The 17,702-nt window shown below is 47.9% G+C and overlaps 1 protein-coding gene across 20 annotated transcripts in view; it reads right to left on the minus strand.

Moving 5' to 3' along the window:
• The window catches only part of LOC8034521 (CUGBP Elav-like family member 1-A), a 505,021-nt gene that overhangs the window by 417,835 nt on the left and 69,484 nt on the right, over positions 1-17,702 (minus strand). For all 20 annotated transcript variants that reach the window (XM_042293297.1, XM_042293295.1, XM_042293296.1 and 17 more), the window contains one exon: positions 17,360-17,529. In XM_042293297.1, coding sequence (XP_042149231.1) covers positions 17,360-17,525 — 166 coding nt within the window. In that variant the 5' untranslated portion in view covers positions 17,526-17,529. The remainder of the gene's footprint in view (positions 1-17,359; positions 17,530-17,702) is intronic.

Here is a 17,702-nt window from a genome sequence, read left to right on the forward strand (position 1 = left end):
ATACTATGGAAGAAAGAAAAAAAAAAAAGGGTCCCACGCATTAAGCTTACGTAATTGCGCGGCGGAACGCGTCCTGAGACGATATGTGCCCACAGCATAGCGCGGATTCGGACCCAAAATGAAGCGACTAAAAGCCGCGAGGGGAATTTTAAAAAGTATATCTTGCATGTTTGTTTTTCCCCCTCGTTTGTGTGATTCAGTGCGGTAATCATTTCAGCGGTTTCCGTAGAGCCCGATTACCTTAGACGCTGACGTGAAATCAAACTCAAGCAATACGCACAAACATTCATATAGAGGCGGTTTTCATAGATCGTTTTTCTCCCGTCCTGCGGCGACATCCGCAATCAGCTAAGAGATACGGAACTCCATAAATAAGGCGAGCGGCGAGCGTACGCAGCTATGCTGCAAACTAAAAAAATCGAAAAAGAATCTGCTAATTCCTAGTCTAGGTTACGCAAGCTGCTGCGCGACATAAAGGGTACAGCCGTCTATCTACTCATCTATCCATCCGGCTCCTTCGTGGAGAGCGTAGCTGTCCATGGAAGCAAAACGGTCCACGAAAACTCTCCGTTAGAACCTAACGCCAGATGGGAGTGCACTAAAGATGTCGCGGCGAATGCGACGGCAACGGAGATGTGCGCAGCGCCCGTGCGCATAAGTCACACTCGCGAAAGGCTATGCGCCCGCTAATACGCCGCGCCGACAGGAGCGCCACCACAGCAGCGCCATGTCATGGAGGCGCGTTAACCTACACCATATTATATACACTGTGCGACATTGCTTGCGCGAACAAAATGTCGGCCTCTTTTCGCATGTTACTTGGAGTCTTTTGGCGGGCAAAAACATTTTAGTGGGTAGCTGTTTCCACCGCTTTAGTAGTTCAGACGGTAATCCTTCGAAGCGAAAAAAAATATATATATATATTCGGCGATGGCCTGTTTACGTTAACAGTGTCCGCCAGTGTACTACACGCCTGCCTCGGCATGGTGATATCACGCCATTTTGTAATAAGCGGAGCATTTCTCTTCTCAGATCTGAAACACGTAAAAGAGTGTAGGCTTCAGTTCGACTGACGCTTTGCCGCCATTCTGGGTATCGAGCACTAGAAAGACCGGGTACTACCCGAACAGAGAATCACCTTGTGCTCCGCCACACTGTCAGCTTAATGATAGTGACAGTAATAATAATAATAATGTTTATTTGCGCCAGAATGTACACGACGCTGGAGGCTCAAAAAAAAAGCTGTCACATCGACAGCTTACTAAAGCCGAGGGCACCCGCCAACACTGGGCGAAGTCTAGCCAAGATTACAAAGGAGCCATTACGAGAGTACAAGCTTTCATTTGCGAAGCAAAGGAAAGTGCTCGTCGCTTGATTATAATTATACGGCGAGCCCCCTAATTCGAGACGACGCGACGCTCCCTCCTTCCTCTCGCGTTTCCCCGTTTCCCTACTTCTTTGTCTCCGCCACGTCGACCAATAGGAGACCGCCATTCCGCCATCTGGCGACCTCTAGCGACGGCGATTATGTTTCGCGTTCGCGACGACGTCTTCGCCGTCTTGGGCGCCTGAAAGTACGCTGACAGTGTGGTGGAAGCTACCCGCTCGTTGAATCGACCGTTAAGTCTATGCCTCTCGCCCCATGATCACGCTTCCACTCATACCCACGCGCAGAATGGAGGGTCAGCTGATCAAAAGGAAGCAACTGATTGGTTCGGCGATCGCGTAGCTCCTACCACACTGTCAGCTTAGGGGTGGACGGAGTACACCCTCCATCCTTCGTTAATTCTCTTCCCCCCAACGACAGTGGCGTGGAGGTCTCTACATTAGCTCGACAAATCAAATAGCAGCCTCGTGGTCACGTACGCAGCTCTCGCGGCACCGGTACGATGCCGACCTCCGATTGGTCCGGAGCGATCGTACCTTCCACTTGGGTGTCCAAACGAAGCGGCGGAGGAGACGTAATCGATGGCGTAATTAGCTATCTTAAACCGGGAGGGGCTCTCCCTCTCTCTCTCTTTGGAAGATGCAGGAAGATGGAGGAAGATGAGGAGGATGAGGATGGGGGGCGACGGAAAAAGCGTATAGTGTTGCTTCGATGGGAGAAAAGAAGAGAGAGATGCGGTTCCCTCTGATTGCTCCGATCTGAAGCCGGAGAAAAAGGGGGCGAACGGGACCGCAGATTTGGTTCTTCGTTTTCTTCCCATCTCGGGGTTCTCTCTCATTGTCTTCCGATTTTTTTCTGCGGTGCAATTTGGACTCGTTGTAATCTTAGCATGACCCGGGTTGTCGACGGCGGCTACGCATCGCGTCCGCTCCAACAGAGGTTTTCCCTTCTCATTACTTCGTGTTTTTTTTTATTTATTATCACCATTTTTATTTACTTCACCATCCTTCATATTTGTCGAGTGTTTTCTTTCTCGAACATTACTTCTTTTTAATTATTGACGGCACAGAGAGTTCTCGATGAAGACGTAAATATATATTGGAGGCAGCGGATAAATATACTTATGAATAGTGAACAGATATTAAAAAAAAAAGGTATCCCTTCGTCTTTTTTTCTTTTTCAGTGTATTCTAACTATTAACTAATACTCCATTCCTTAATCACACGCTGGCGTTCCGTTCCTTCTAGTTTCCTCTCTCCAGACACCGAAATTGAACCCGCATACTCCCGGGACGGCTCGCTTATAACTTATACCATAACAAAAAATCTGTCCTTCTTTGGTAATAAACGCGAATGCGCACACACATAATTTGGAATCTGCTCGTACTACGGTTCTTTAATGCCTTATACCGAAACATCTCCATCGATTTGTTTTATTCTCGCGTTCCCGCTTTATTTGGAAGTAAGCATTCTGAAAAGCCAGGGGCTTGACTACAAGCTAACGTACCACGGCGGCTAAACACCGTTTTCTTTTTGATATATATATATATATATCCACTTCACGCGTCCAAAACACATAGAACGCAGAATGCTGGAGTTTCGCTCTCGCATCGGAACGCGCTCGCCGAGGGCAGTGGAGACAAAGGCCAGCCAGCTTTAGGTCTACCCCCTAATCCTTCCAATCAGAGCTCGGCCTTCTGACGTCCCCTCTCGTCTCCTCTTCTCCCTCGGTTTCTCGACAGATACAACGTCGACAAAAGCCGAGCTTACGAAAATTTCGTCCCGGGGGCCTCAGCTACATACACAAGGGGCCCGCTACGCTATAACGTTATACATAGCGAAAAACTAGGAAAACGCAGGCCACACAGCGCCCGTCGTTGTTATACGCATGCCTTTAGGCTAGTCTTCGTTGTAGCGCACTGTTTGGTTTCCATCGTGTCTAACACCATAAGCATCAACCGCAGCTTCGCCACCACGGCTTCGACCGCCAAACACGGTCGACCGACGAAACTGTCTAAACACCCTTTCCTATTTTTTTTTTTTTTCTTACAGGTAGAAATTTACATAAGCCTGCATCCCGAGAGAGGCCACGACAGAATAAATAAGAAAACTTTTAGAGAAAGAAAAAGAAAACGAGACGAAACCCTTGCACAGCGAGCGCTACCAGCAACGCACACACCTTTTCCGTTTTGACTACACCAGCCTTCGGATGAGAAACCAAAATTGTAAACAAAACACACACCAAAACAAAAAAATCGAGAAGCTTACGTTCGCGGCGTGCTACGCAATGCAAAATAAAATGAAAAAAATATTATTGACATAAAGAAAAGGGGCTGCCAGAAAAACGCGGCCATCCGTAACCGCCGCGGTGGAAACGGGGGGGGGGGGGGGGGGGGAACGGGGGGTGGGGAAGGGGGGAAATGAGTTATGACGGCCCAGTTTCAAAATCTTGACGCAGTAAGACTCGGAAAACGAAAGAGTTGAGCTCCCAAGTGACGCAGACATATGCCGTTTCTTCTATAGGTGCTGTTTGATATCATTATTGCTATTTGTTTTTATCTATTCGTTGCACACGTTCTTTTTTTTTTCTTTCGAACGCGACACATACTCACACACAGACACACACAAGCGCAACTATACGACACGTACGTCTTTAGCGTAAGAACGTTTCGAAAGGCGTCACGAGAAAATGAACGAAAAAAGATCGAAACGTCAAATAGAGTATAGTCTCGCATACATGTATACGTAAACGGGACAAAAAATAGGGAAAAAATAAAATCTTCAAATTCCCTATTCGAAACGGGAGACATTAAAATTCGAAAAGCTATAGAAAGCCGGCATCCCGAAGAAAAACTTAAAGCCTTGGCATGTTGAAATCTCTATTTGTGTGCACGTGCGTGTGCGTGTCCGTGTTGGTCTGTGCGTGTGTGTGTGTGTGTGTGTGTGGGGGGGGGGGGGGTACAAGAGCTCTAATGTGGTACGCAAACCTCCCTGCGGTGAGAAAATAAATATTAGAGAAACGCCGCTGACCCTTCTCGTTAGCGGATGTCAGAAACAAGTAAGGGTCTCATTAATATTGAAGGATCGAGGCACTCTTCACTGGCCTACGGGGTTCGTTCAAATCTACACGCAGTCCAGCCGATACTAATTTAAGTCAAATTACAAATATTAAAATACGTCGAGTGAAGAAGAAGGAATATATATATATATATATATATATATATATATATATATATATATATATATATATATATATATATATATATATATATATATACATATATATATATATATCTTGTTACGAAGATGCGCAGCCGGTAGCATATAACAATGACGCGTGCACTCCATGAGATACAAAGGATTTTATGGAAGCCGGGCCGTGCGCGCGGAACTTGGCGCGTGATGGTCAGACACGCCACTGCCCCTGTGTCGTCGCCTTCTTTGTCACAATATATCTATATATTTATAGGGTGTTTAACGAAAGGTGGACAAATTCGATATTTCGAAAACTACGCATCGCACCGAAAAAAGACTTGTGTCGTTTTGGTCCCAGGCCAGGGGCCTATATAGGAAAATTATCAAAGTTCGGAATAATTAAGTAGTTCCTAATTTTCCCGTAATTAAGTTTTTAAATATTGAGTTTAAGGGCATCAACGTTCGGCGATTACTCGAATCCAATCGCACGCTTTATGTCCAAACAATCCCTATTGAAAAAAATAGCAAGAATATTTAACTGGTTAAGCTGGTAAGTAAGCTGGTCAAACTGACCAATATGGTAATCAAACTGGTGCAACTGGCAATCATGCTGGTTTAAGCTGGGCACGCTAGAATTTGAGCTGATCAGTCTGGTTTCACTAAAAACCAGCATGGTCTAACTAGAATCTGGTTTTAGATTCAATTTGGTGCAGCTGGGAGCTAGTTTGGTCCTAACCGGTCAAACTAGTCTTTCATGGAGCACATGTGGTCAAGCTGGGGAGACAAGCTAGAGAAGCTGGTTAAACTCCTAATCATGGTGGTTAAGCTGGTCTTGCTGGGAGCTCGCACGCCAAGGTCGGTTAGAGCTGGTCGAACTGTTCTTGCTGGGAGCACTGCGCGCCAAGGTCGGTTTGGGCTGGGACGAGGCCACTTCCTTTTCTTTGTCCTCTCGTTTATCGTAGACGACCGGGCGCTTCAGGTGCGCTACGAGCTGCCTTTATGTGCGAGAAAGAGAGAGAGTGGTGGGAACAAAGAATTTGAGACAAGGTTTGGCTGGCTAGGCCCGCTTGGGTAGATTTTCGAAGGGACGGCTGTGTGCGCGTTGCTTGGAGGCTACTTGGACGGCGGTGCGAGCGAAGCGGGTTTTGAGGAGACAGCGAGTGGCAGTCCGCTCAGCGCGGGAAGAGGTCGGACGTGCCGACTGAGGCGTCGCTTCGTGTCTTCGAACGTGTGTGTGCTCGTGGACGACGGTGGAGCCGAGGAGTATCACCAATGCCATCCAAGTCACGGATTTCCACGCCTCTGCCGACTACGCAAGAGGCCGCTTCGCCCCCTATCACTTGCGGGACCCAGGTTCGCTTCTCTCATCCGTGTAGTATTTTGTTTTAATGTTGTTGCCTGTTTTTGGCGTCTGTCTAGTATTTTTCCTCTTGAGAAGTTACGTCGGTTAGGATCGTGTCAGCGCCGATGATGTGTAGCATCTGAGCTCATGTGAGCAGGTCGCGTATACGAAAATATTAAACTACCGGGTGAAACAAGGAGACGGTAGGCTCTTTAAATCGACCGGAAAATTCGGTTTCTTAACCTATCGCGCTACGACTTTGTGCAGCGTTGCCCACAAATGGTGCATTTTTTTCGTAAAATTTGCGAAGAGCGGACTTACCTGAGGAAAAAGTAAAGAAAGAAAAAGGCTTAGCTCCTATGGAAACGCAGCGACGCCACCGGTCTGCAATCAACACGGCGCCGTTTTGCACGGTAGACAAGAGATGGCGCAAGCGGTCGTGACGCCAACTGCCGCCAACGAACGAGCAGACGACGCCGAGAGCCGGCGTAATTAGCAGACAAGGAACTACAGTTCCTTGTTGTTACCGCGCCTGTCTTTTTTGTTTCTGCAACTGTCGCCGCCTGCGGAACGCGCCGCTTTTGAGTCGAAAAGACCGAGCCTTTGAGGAATACCTCGGCCGGCTCTCGGCGCCCGTATGCTCGTTCGTTGCGTTCGTTGGCGGCGTTCGTTGCGCCATCTCTTGTTTACCGTGCGAAACGGCGCCGTGTTGATTGCAGACCGGTGGCGTCGCTGCGTTTCCATAGGAGCTAAGCCTTTTTCTTTCTTTACTTTTTCCTCAGGTAAGTTCGCTCTTTGCAAATTTTACAAAAAAAATGCACCATCTGTGGGCAACGCTGCACAAAGTCGTAGCGCGATAGGTTAAGAAACCGAATTTTCCGGTCGATTTAAAGAGCCTACCGTCTCCTTGTTTCACCCGGTAGATACCGAGTTGGCTTTTCTGGAGAGTTTGACGTGTTTATTCTGTGTATTAATTTAATACTAGTCAAATTGCTGGGGAAGTTCACCGACTTAACATGCATGACCAGTTCAACCAGCGTGACCACTTTAACCAGCCTGACCAGTTCAACCAGCATAACAAACTGGGCATGCCGTCGCAATAACCAAGCTTGAAGCTTGTACATTAATGCAGCTTAAGCTGTTTCTTCTTTTTATTTTTTTTTAATAGGGATGGCGAATTCCAATGTTGCTTGATGAGACCTTTGGAAAGGGTTTATCCCGTGCAGTGGCGAAGGAATTGTTCCCGAATCATGGACTTTTCAGCGTCATCCATTCACCTCGTCTTTTGGGGGGTTATTGAATCATTTTTCTCTGAAATGCCGCCGCGCATACAATCTGACCGTGAAATGCATCCGCGTCGACTAGATTACTGTAAACAAACTTCATTTCGCCAATTTTGGTAAAATGTCGGCTTGGAAAATATTTCGCACAAAAACGCACACGCACGCGCACACACAAACACATATACACACACGCGCACACACCTACACACGCAAGCACACAAACAGACAGAGAGAGAGGCTGAGGTCTTCGGACAGACATTTGACACGTGGAAAGTCGACCCAAAGAACAGGCGTCCCGTCCCGACCGTCTCTGACAAAACCTGCGTGCTACGAGGATCCTACAACGCCCGATTCCACAAAGCCACGTCCCCAAACGACAGCTTGCCCACACGTCAACCGAGTATAAATCCAAAAAAAACAACCCCCCCCCCCCCCTTTTTCCGGGCCGTCTCCTGTCGCTCAACTCGTATCTCCCCATAATCCGCGCGTTCTAGTCAGCTACACAGTCCGTTTCACCATGGACCGCAGCAGGCTCTGCGAGCAATCCCAGCCCATCCAGCGCCGCGAAAATATCGCGGGACTACACGCCCGTCACTGCGTCCCTCCCCAAAAGTGACGTGACGCTAGGGCACCATTCAACGGACTCGGATGCCTCGTATACCATCGGCTACGGTCCATCGGAGGCTGAAAAGGAGTACACAGAAGGGACGAGGAAGTTCGAGAGAACGTCAACTAATCTCCCGAAAATTAGCGTAATGAGGGAAAAAAAATGAAGCTGGTGGGGCGAACTTTGGTACGCTTCTTCATAATCCTCTTTTCCGGCAAATGGACTAAACGAAACGAACTTTTTGAAGGGCTGGGGCAAACAAACGAATCGAGGACTTGCCCCAAGCGAGCGGACTAACGGTTAATTTGTATCTGGACCCCCCCGCGACTGGAAAGGGCGGGGGGCATTTCGATGCACACGCATCGAAATGCCACACGTGTGGCAGAAGTCAAACGTCATTTTGTGCTTTTTGACGTGCGAGGCGACAGGGTCAGCGGGAACTTCGCGCACCTTTATTACATTCGCACAGCGTTGTTACAAACAGCAGACTTGAGCGCGAAACACACGCGCGTCAAACCGGTCCGATCCGACGTGCGAACCGTCGGAAATATGGCTGCTCCGACTCACTCGACCCCAGTTCGAGACATATATTCTCCCGACGCGTCGGGGCGTCGCTCCGTTCAGCTCCGCCCGGTTTCGGGTACCCCTCTACCGGATGGATGGATGGACGCTAATGGCTGTATTTGTAACGGGCGGTAGCTCGCGCCACCTAGCCTAAATACCTAAAATGCTCCCCTCGCCCTTCGTGGTTTTTCTGAATTTACAACAAACAAAATGTTTTCATTATATTCCATTGAAGTGTGCGTGTCGGAATATTTTCCGTGAGGTTACTTTTCTGCTTAACATCACTTAATCACGATGAACCGCGCGGAGCTTAGGAGCCATCCCAGGCGAAGCGAGCACTGCGTACAAATCACGTGATTACACGTACCGCGCGCATCGCTGCGTCTCCCTCGAAGCTCACGTGACACTCACACGATGGATTGGCTCGTATAGTGTTCCCTGCTGTCCATCGTTAGGTCTCGATGGGTCTCGGTCAGTCCAAAAAAAGGCCGGCTCGCTATGGCGAGCGAAATGAGCAGCTCCTTTTGTGCGCGCGGGAAAAAAAAACTCGATGGCGTCCGTTTTCTTCACAACGACGAGTCGCGTGACGCACGGCCACATCCGCTTCCCCGGGCCACGACCTCACATCCCGATCGGTCCGAATGTCAGGTGACAACATGGCGTTCGCGTCATCCCTGCTGCCACTGGCTGCGGCCCTCCGAAAATCGGACGGAAGAGCTGCGAACATCCGGCAAGTTGGTCGCATGCCGGTGCAGGACAGAGCCTCCGTCCGACGCTCCGGCGCGACGCAAACCCTCGCCTCTGACCGCCGTTCCGACAGTTCAAACGTAGGATCGGACAGTTTTGACGAGCATGCGTCTCGCGCTTTAAGCGACCGAGTTAATGCCTCTCGCAAAACATAAACTGACAGGGCTAAAACGGCAGGGAAGCCCGCCTACAGTGCGAGCTTCCTACCTCTGATAACGCTTTGGCGTCACGCGAGTCTGAAGCGTGCTTTGCCGTTCGCATCCTGGCACTGAATTCACAGTCGGTGACAGGTCAAGAGTTCGGGGGAAGCCCCTCCCACCTCCACTTTAGCAGAGCGAACGCTGGAGAGGAGGCAATCCACTCTCCAGCCATCCCTCTGCTCAAGTGGAAAGATATGGGAAGAGCTTCCCCCTCAACTCTTAAACCTGTCACAGAGTATAGAGTATAGGTCTTGCGGTCGCATTTCGGTTATGAGTGAACACGAGAGAAAACCAGCTATGACGTGTTCGTCATACCTGCATTGATTTCTGTTCAATAATCGATCGAATGGAGTTACCACATCAAGTCACCGTTCGCAAACAAGCTCATTTGCCCACGCTAGCTGTCGAGTAGAGCCAGTAGAACAAATTACGGAATCCAAATGTCAAGGCACACTCTCCCATCGTTATTTAATAATTTGGTTAAAAAAACAAAACGACACTACTTTAGAAACATTGACACCACGTTCCCTCAAAAAATATGTTTATTTAAACCATTCATCCTATTGCATCTTTCACTAATGTATAAAGGAGTGCTTTATTTATTTATCTTTTAAGTGACAGCCTCGCGGGCGACACTTCGCAGAGAATTCGACCTCGTCCGTCGTCGTCACCGCGCGCGCAAAAGGAAAACAGTCGGGCGCGCAGCGCGGAGATACCGGCATCCCGCCAGTAACGACGCGATGAAAGGATAGTCTTCCGTGTCGTCTGCTTCAAAGACTTGTTTTCAAACATCATTACTCTCGTGTTATGCGAAACCCCACTCTGGCAGTATCCAGTTGCCACGCGTAATGTTGGATGGTTCTAGAAACTTGCACCGCGTTTGCCCACTTACTTCGCGGATCACCGAGTACTGGTGGTGGCCGTCAGTGGCCTCCACGACGCCAACCACGACGGCTACCCGAGAATGAACCACGTCGCACCACCACCACCGGCTATGTGACGGCACCATTCCACCCGCATTGCGCGACCGAGCTGCAGCTAACGCTTTCGTTTCTACGCACCCCCCCCCCCCCCCCCCCCCCCCCACTGTAACCAAAAAAATACGGCAGGTTGCGCGATTTTTTGTTTCATTGTTTGTTTCCCTGAAATTTTGTTTTGTCATAGCGATTGCGTGTAAACAGGGTTGTTTTGTGTTTTTGTATCGGTAGTGATTGCGTTATTTTTTGCGTATTTATTTGAGTAAAACTACTGTTTTATGGTTTTTGTATCTATTTTTCTGCCGAGAAAACGGGGGGACGGGCCTAATCAAGTCAAGAATTCTTGGCTTTTTGCCCGCGCCTTCGTCGCCCGTACTTTTTTTCACGGACAAGATTTAATTAAAAGTAACAAAAAAGTTTTTTATTTATTTTTTCCCAACAAGTGGGAAGAAAATAAATACAAAAATGTAACGTGCTTTTGTATTTACGGTCCCGCAGATATAGCGCAACCCTTTAAATGTGACGTTACAAAGTCAAGGGTATCTTTGTACGTGGATGGCCGAATGAAGGTATGGATGTATTAGGCGCATAATCTAGCTTACACGTTTACTGATCCACCGCTATCGTTCTCGACTGAAAGCGTCGTTCAAACTTTTAACCATTCGTGACGATTGGCGTGTCAACAACCTTCCAGTATTCGAAGTACTGCTTGAAACGTAATATTTGTCGGCTGTTCGGTAGGGGAGCCGTTTCGAATGTTTCACTTCTACATGATGTGCAAACGCCAGACACACGGGTAGTCTTTTTTTTTTTTTTTTTAGTAGATCATTCAGATAACTTTGATAATAATACTCAATACCCCGCATGCGTCTAGAAGAATGGCACGCAGAGAGAGAGAGATTTTTTTCGGGGTTTATGGCGCAAAATATACAAAATCATCAGCGCCAAAAAAAAAAAAAAAAAATTTAGAAATCATTCAACTATAGGAACGGTTTAGCAAAAAAAAATATAAAGCTTGAATCGGTGTAAAAGACCAATACTACCAAGAAATTTTGCATTGCTCAAAATGGCACGCAGCCTTAAGCCAGTATTTTAGATATACCTAATCGCACGATACGCCAACAAGACCAACAGACGCCCGGGGCAAGCGAGGTAAAGAGCGTCCCACGCCGAGCAGAGGCCAATACACGTGCCGACATCTATCGGGCAGCGAAGTAACTGAACGAGACCTCCGAGCGGCTCGCGGGGTTCACGTGCGCCTTCTCCTAGCAGAGTGATCTTAAAAAACGGTGCAATTTCTTGTAGACACTAAACTCGTTTATACACCGTCTGTTTAGAAACACAAGTCGTTTCTTGGCTCCCAAGAAACTTTCGGTGCTGTGCAATCCCTGCACGATAGCAACGGACTACAAACCGTAACGTCATGACACACTTTATGCGTTTGGATGCCCTAGAAGGCAAAAACACACCAACAGCAAAAGGTGACGAGCGCAGTGACGATGCACTTTCGACGCTGTTTGATTGGCTCGTCGGCTCCTAGAGTTGGCCGTGCTCCGACGATCGCTATCTTAGGGATTGACTTGCACGTTCCCCGATGTCAGTTGTTTGGCCATTGTGCAGTGGTGCCGACCTTTTAATAACCGGCACGCGACTTTCGAAATGGCTCTCCATTGAGCACGTAATAGCTATTTACTGTTCACACAGTAAACAGCACTACACTTCGTTTCACGGTCCAGTGTTGGACAAAATACTCGATAAAAGTATTTAAGCTAAATTTCTAAATACCTGCTGCACAAAGTATGTAAAATACTACTCAAGTTACTTTCACTGCAAAGTACTTTGAGTAGAGTACAAATATTTAGAAATGCAATTCAATTGTTTTTGAAGATACTTCCGCATTGGGTAAATTGTATCGACGTCAGTGACAACGACAATTATACAGCTGCGAAAATCTGGGTTACCAGAATGGTTTTTGTAGTCCGCAACAACACAAAATGGAAAAAGAGAAAAAAAAAAGTATCCTAGGGCTATTTTCTGCAGTCCAGCTATAAGGAGCAAGGTATTGTCATGAACGACAAAGGAGGGGGGGGGGGCTCTTTTGTTTCCACTCCGCCCTGCATGAACAATGCAGCAAGCACGGTGCCCAGCTTAGCACAAAAGCCCAAGTGGGTCAAGCTCGCATCCTCTGACGACTGCTTTCGGGAGAGATTTGGCACTTAACGTCACTTCACTAATTGTTGGTATTTTTATATTACACTGTGCCCCGCGTTCTATTAAAAGTTGACATGGACATGCCCACAAGGCCTGTGGGCATGCGCACAGGCCTTGTATTGGTTAAACACCGAGGTATGGGGGCAACAAACGGGTCTGAGCGCCTCGCCAATAGCGACATCGCTAAATATCACGTCCTGGGGCGCACTTTAGACGCATCGTTTAACTCCAATCCATATTCACTATAAAGGTGAGTTCACTATAAACGAACTTGAGATACAGGTATGAGTGACTGGATAACAAAAAGAAGCCGCATAATAGCCACGGCAGTGGTCGCACCTTTTTCTATTAGGTTGCGTTCAGAAAGGCACTCAACGTTAGAGGACATTTTGTTGCATTTTGAGAGGTCATTCAGCTCGTAGTTCGCTTCCTGTCCTGTTCTCTGCTTATCAATGTTCGCTGACAGACAGCTCGCAAGAACAATAGGTGACGGACTAACAACACAAAGAAATGAAACAAAAGAAAATCTCGACGTTTCGCCCATAGCGGGGTCAAATATACAAAAAGCAAAATAAAAATGTCTCTTTTTGTCTGTCCAATTCTCATTTTCTTTCATTTTTTATTTTTTCGACACTCAAGTCTGCATTGTTGCCGTAAATCGTTTCCCATGTGCGTTGCGCCTCAGGGTGGCAATCTTTACTTCCGTAAAACCACCCCTTTTGTTTGAGGATTTTTTGGGGGAATATTTAGGAAACAAGAGGCGCCTTTGAGAAGGCGAGGGGAAAACCTTCATTGTACGAACTTTGGGTCATAAGTCACAATCGGCAAAAAAAAAAAAAAAAAGATGTTTTCACAGATTCAGTCAGTCACCGTAAACAGAATTCGGTTGCTGGAAAGAACGTTCACGTTTGCTAGTGCCACACCCATGCCACTTTATACCGAAAAACTCGAAAAATGGCAGAATGTCAAAAATGTGTTTGAGATAATGAGTGCAAGATACTCAGAAATGTAATTAAAATGGACTATTAAATACTCTCAAGTAAAAGTATTTGCAAGATACCAAGATACTTCAGAAAGTATTTGAAATACAGTATCTTGAGTAGAGTATTTGAGATAAACGCAAGTCTGGCTTTTCACCTTAAGCCCAGATGCAGCCGACACTACATCAGGCAGCGTCAAGAGTGCACCATATCATGGTGTTCGTCGTGTTTCTGCGCGCGTTCTATCATCGTTGCTGAACCAATCATAAAACAGGAAAGGTCTAATCGTTTTTGACGCTGCCTGATCGGTCCAATAAGCCCGTAGCATCGGCGACATACGCTGTATCCGGTTCCACGAATACAACCGGTTGGAGTGAGGAAAACGCGAGTAATCGCACGTAACACAGCTCGGTGAATCTAAAGCGGAGACAAAGGAAGCCCAACAGCTATGGCAGGGAACAGCTTCCCAGATAGGCTATAACCACTGACTGGACGGAGAACGACAGGCAGGTCCCTCGGTTGTCCCGCCCCCGGAGCGAGTTCCCCACCTTCCATGACGCCGCAGCATCTCGCGAGCTTCCAGCGTTCACGCGCATCCAAAGCGCGGTGAAAGGCAAAGGAGCGCGTGCTGAAGGCCGGCCACTCAAAGGCCTGCCGTTCTCATTCTGGCAGTGATCGCACAATATTCAACAAACTTTTATTTTGTACAAATACCGTAAAAAGATTTTGTTTTAGAGGGCTCAATATCTCGCCCTTTTTGTCCAGTGTGGGTTTCGAGAAAATTCCCCGTGCACAAAATTTTGCAATTGGGAGTGGTACGCCTTCGGTACACGGAGTGACGAACTCGCGTGATCAATTTTACCCAATATTTTATGAATAAAAAAATTCGCGAAAATTAGGTCCCCCAGAAAAGGGCCATATATAGCCATTCCGTTTCTTTCCCAAATTTCTCAAATCTTAGGGAAGGCTCGCGCGAGGGGTAATTTTCCCGTCTGGAGATGGCGACACCCTAACATCCTTCCAACTGCCTCTCTCCGCATCCTCCCTAACTCTCCCCCTCTTCCCCGCACACTTTCTTTGACCCAGTTCCAGCCTCCTTCCCACCCTCATTTTCAACCGTTCTCCGCAGAGCGTAGCGCGCTCGCTTCTTAAGCGACGACGGCACGGCACGCTCGTCTCCCCGTCCCCCCCAACCGACGACCCGTCAAAATCCGAAATCCCGGCTCAGTCATCATCTTAGCAGCGAGCTCTCCAACATCCAGCCGTATAAAGCCAGCCCGCTCGGAGCAGCTATATACTCCCCCGTTTCACTTCTTGATGGCCTAGCGGACCCCATGACAGCCGTAAGGGGCCAGTCCAATACGGCGTGGGTGTCACATGACATTCCGGGGGGAGGGAGACGTAGCGAGAGCCAAGGAATCACGTGATACGTACAAAGCGCTGGATTGGCTAGAATGGCCCATAACGTGCGCCGTCGTTCATCGCAGAGCTGAAACGGAGTATGTCTGCTTCTTCGCAGATCTCTCTTCCTCTTACTTGGCAATCTTACGAAGATGACACTGTTGAAGTGGGAAGAAAGTGGGGGAAGAAATAGAGAAGAGAGTAAAAACTTCCTCTCTCTCCCTCTCTCTCTTTTCCGTATTTCTCCCTCTCTTACTCTAGAAGAAGTAAGCGAGCGAGCTGGAAGAATCGTGGATATGTGGAAATGGAGGTCATAAATACGCCGCACACCAGAACGGCTACGAAGTGGCGTGCCCGGAAAGGCAGAAGCGGCCGTCGGCAATCGTTCCCCGTTGCATCACGATGCAGAGCGCATTCAAACTAAGCGTGAAACGATTAGAAACAAAAAAAGAACAAAAATATACGGAGGAAAAAGGGTAAAACATGGCGAAGTCGTAGCGGCCTGAAATGATGCGTGACAAATCAGAAGTGCTAAAAAGACGGGAACGGTTGAGCCAGACTTCGAACCTTCCCCCCTCCTCCTATTCCACGCGAACCCGAAGAGAACAAAAGAATATATTCTGGCAACAAGAAAACACAAAAAAAAACTCACGAACAAAAAGTGATAGGGAACGCGGAGTTCAAATCGATACGCCTACTGCCGAGAAAGACGATCAGGCGCGTGAACTTCTGTAAATAACAATTTAATCGTAAAAAAAAATAACAAAAAAATTCGCGACTTTGTTTGCACCGCTACTAGTTCATATCTACGACTTCACGTAAAAAAAAAATGGTGCTGACTGCAAAAAAAAAAAAAAAAGGGGGGGGGGGGGGGGGGGGAGCCATCATCAAAAAAGAAAATCCTGAGTACATGTTAACTGTTATTCGATCCTGTGGACAAACTCGCTTATTCAAGAATACTCAGTCGATGAAGAGTAAAATAGAAGTACCGATGCTGTGACATTTCCTTTGGTCGGGCACAAGCAGGAAGAAAAATCTTAACTATATTAACGAAACTAAAAATGCTCACCCGGAACAAAATATGCGTCCGAGAAGTTGCAATTTAATAATGAAGCTGTCATTGTGATACGTGCTGCCACAAGACGGCCGGCACGCAGATTCCTTACTGCTGTTCCTTAGAAGAAAAAAAAAGGAATTTCAATCTGAACTTTAATAACCGGCAGGCTCTATGTCTAGCATCTTTTCAACTCCCGGTATAGAACGAAAAACCGTAAAGAGAACCAGCCGCCACTAAGAACGCTTTATATACGAGGCTGCATTGCAATCAGAAATAGACCTATCTGACGCTGCGTGCTTCCACTTCAATTATGATTTTCATAACAGTCATTATCGTGACAAATAGCTTAACGCCTGTAACAATCATTTTTCTTTTTCATTGCAACAACGAGACCAATTTCCCCATAAAGACCAATGTACTCAACTCGGCCCCGTCGACAACGGCAAGCTGGCTTCCCCACCCAGCCGCGGAGCACTGCGGGCAAGACGGCGCGACGGCGCGCGCTACCGTCGGATGGTGGAACGTTTCCTACATAACAAGGCCGTAGCGACGAATTGTCCACGTCCTTCAAAAGAAGGCCAACTTAGCGCACACAGGGGGCATGACCGTTACGACAACGTTCCTCGATCGCGTGTACCGATCGTGAGGTTCGCTTAGAACGGACAGTTTTGGCGAGGCGGGTCTCGACGATCCTCATGACACGATACACAGGCGTAGTATACTGTATATTTGAATATTTATTTTGACAGAGCAATCGACAAAAACCCCAAACACGCCGATGGCGTTATTATGCAGTTCTTGATAATATTGTTACCGCAGGCGCGCGCTGAAAATCATGGTTCAAACGTGCAGCGCTAGATTCTAGTCGCAATGCCCAACTGTAAGGTAGCTTGCGGCTAAGCTATGCTAAAACGGTCTAATCCCGTGTCCCAATGCACTAGAATCGCGACGGTGTGCAGTGAGCTGCGAGTCTCCGACACAGGGACGTGAATACTGCGAACTCTGCTCTACCGGAGCCTGCACTGGTTGCCAGGCACAGCGCAAACACTACGCCATTTTCACCACCCAGAAAAATCTCTCGCTACACCTTAAGAATGTGAGTGGCGCCCAAAACACGCTCGCCTTCCACAATGCGTCACAAATCCCGTGCTGTATCCGCAACTTCTAAGAAACAAAATGCTGGTTTTCCTAACGTACGTCAACATCTCCGTTACCTGCGATGTGCTCCTGCCTTGCCCGTTTCGGATTCGTAGCCAAATAAATTAATTTAAGCCCACTGACCAGCGTCTGCGAGCGGGTAACTTGCAAAACCTATCCCCGTGTCTTCCGCCATTATAGAACTACTCTAATATAAAGGGCGCTGGAGCTGGGAATCGGAGCGGGGAGGAAAAGGGCAGGGCGGCGCTCACCTCGGCTGGTGCCGGTGGCCTTGTCCCGGAGCACGTTGATCTGGTACACGGGTCCGAAGTCCTCGAACATCTTCTTCAGGTCGTTCTCGTCCCAGGAGCGTGGGATCTGACCCACGAACATCTTGATCGCGTCGGGGTCAGGCTGCTCTTTGCCCGGCGAATTCATCGTTCTGCAAAGAGGTCACGGCACGGCACGTTTGTTAAATGGAGCGCTTCCCAAACTCTGCCAGTGCCCTGTGATCCACCCAAAACATAAGATTACATCACAACCCGCCATTCCCTGGCTTTTCGCGATGCCGCAGGCCCTTCGATTTCAGTGCGTAAACAAAATGAACGCGGAAAT

This window comes from Ixodes scapularis, unplaced genomic scaffold (genome assembly GCF_016920785.2).
Source record: "Ixodes scapularis isolate PalLabHiFi unplaced genomic scaffold, ASM1692078v2 PGA_scaffold4__175_contigs__length_147842914, whole genome shotgun sequence".
Lineage (NCBI taxonomy): Eukaryota > Metazoa > Arthropoda > Arachnida > Ixodida > Ixodidae > Ixodes > Ixodes scapularis.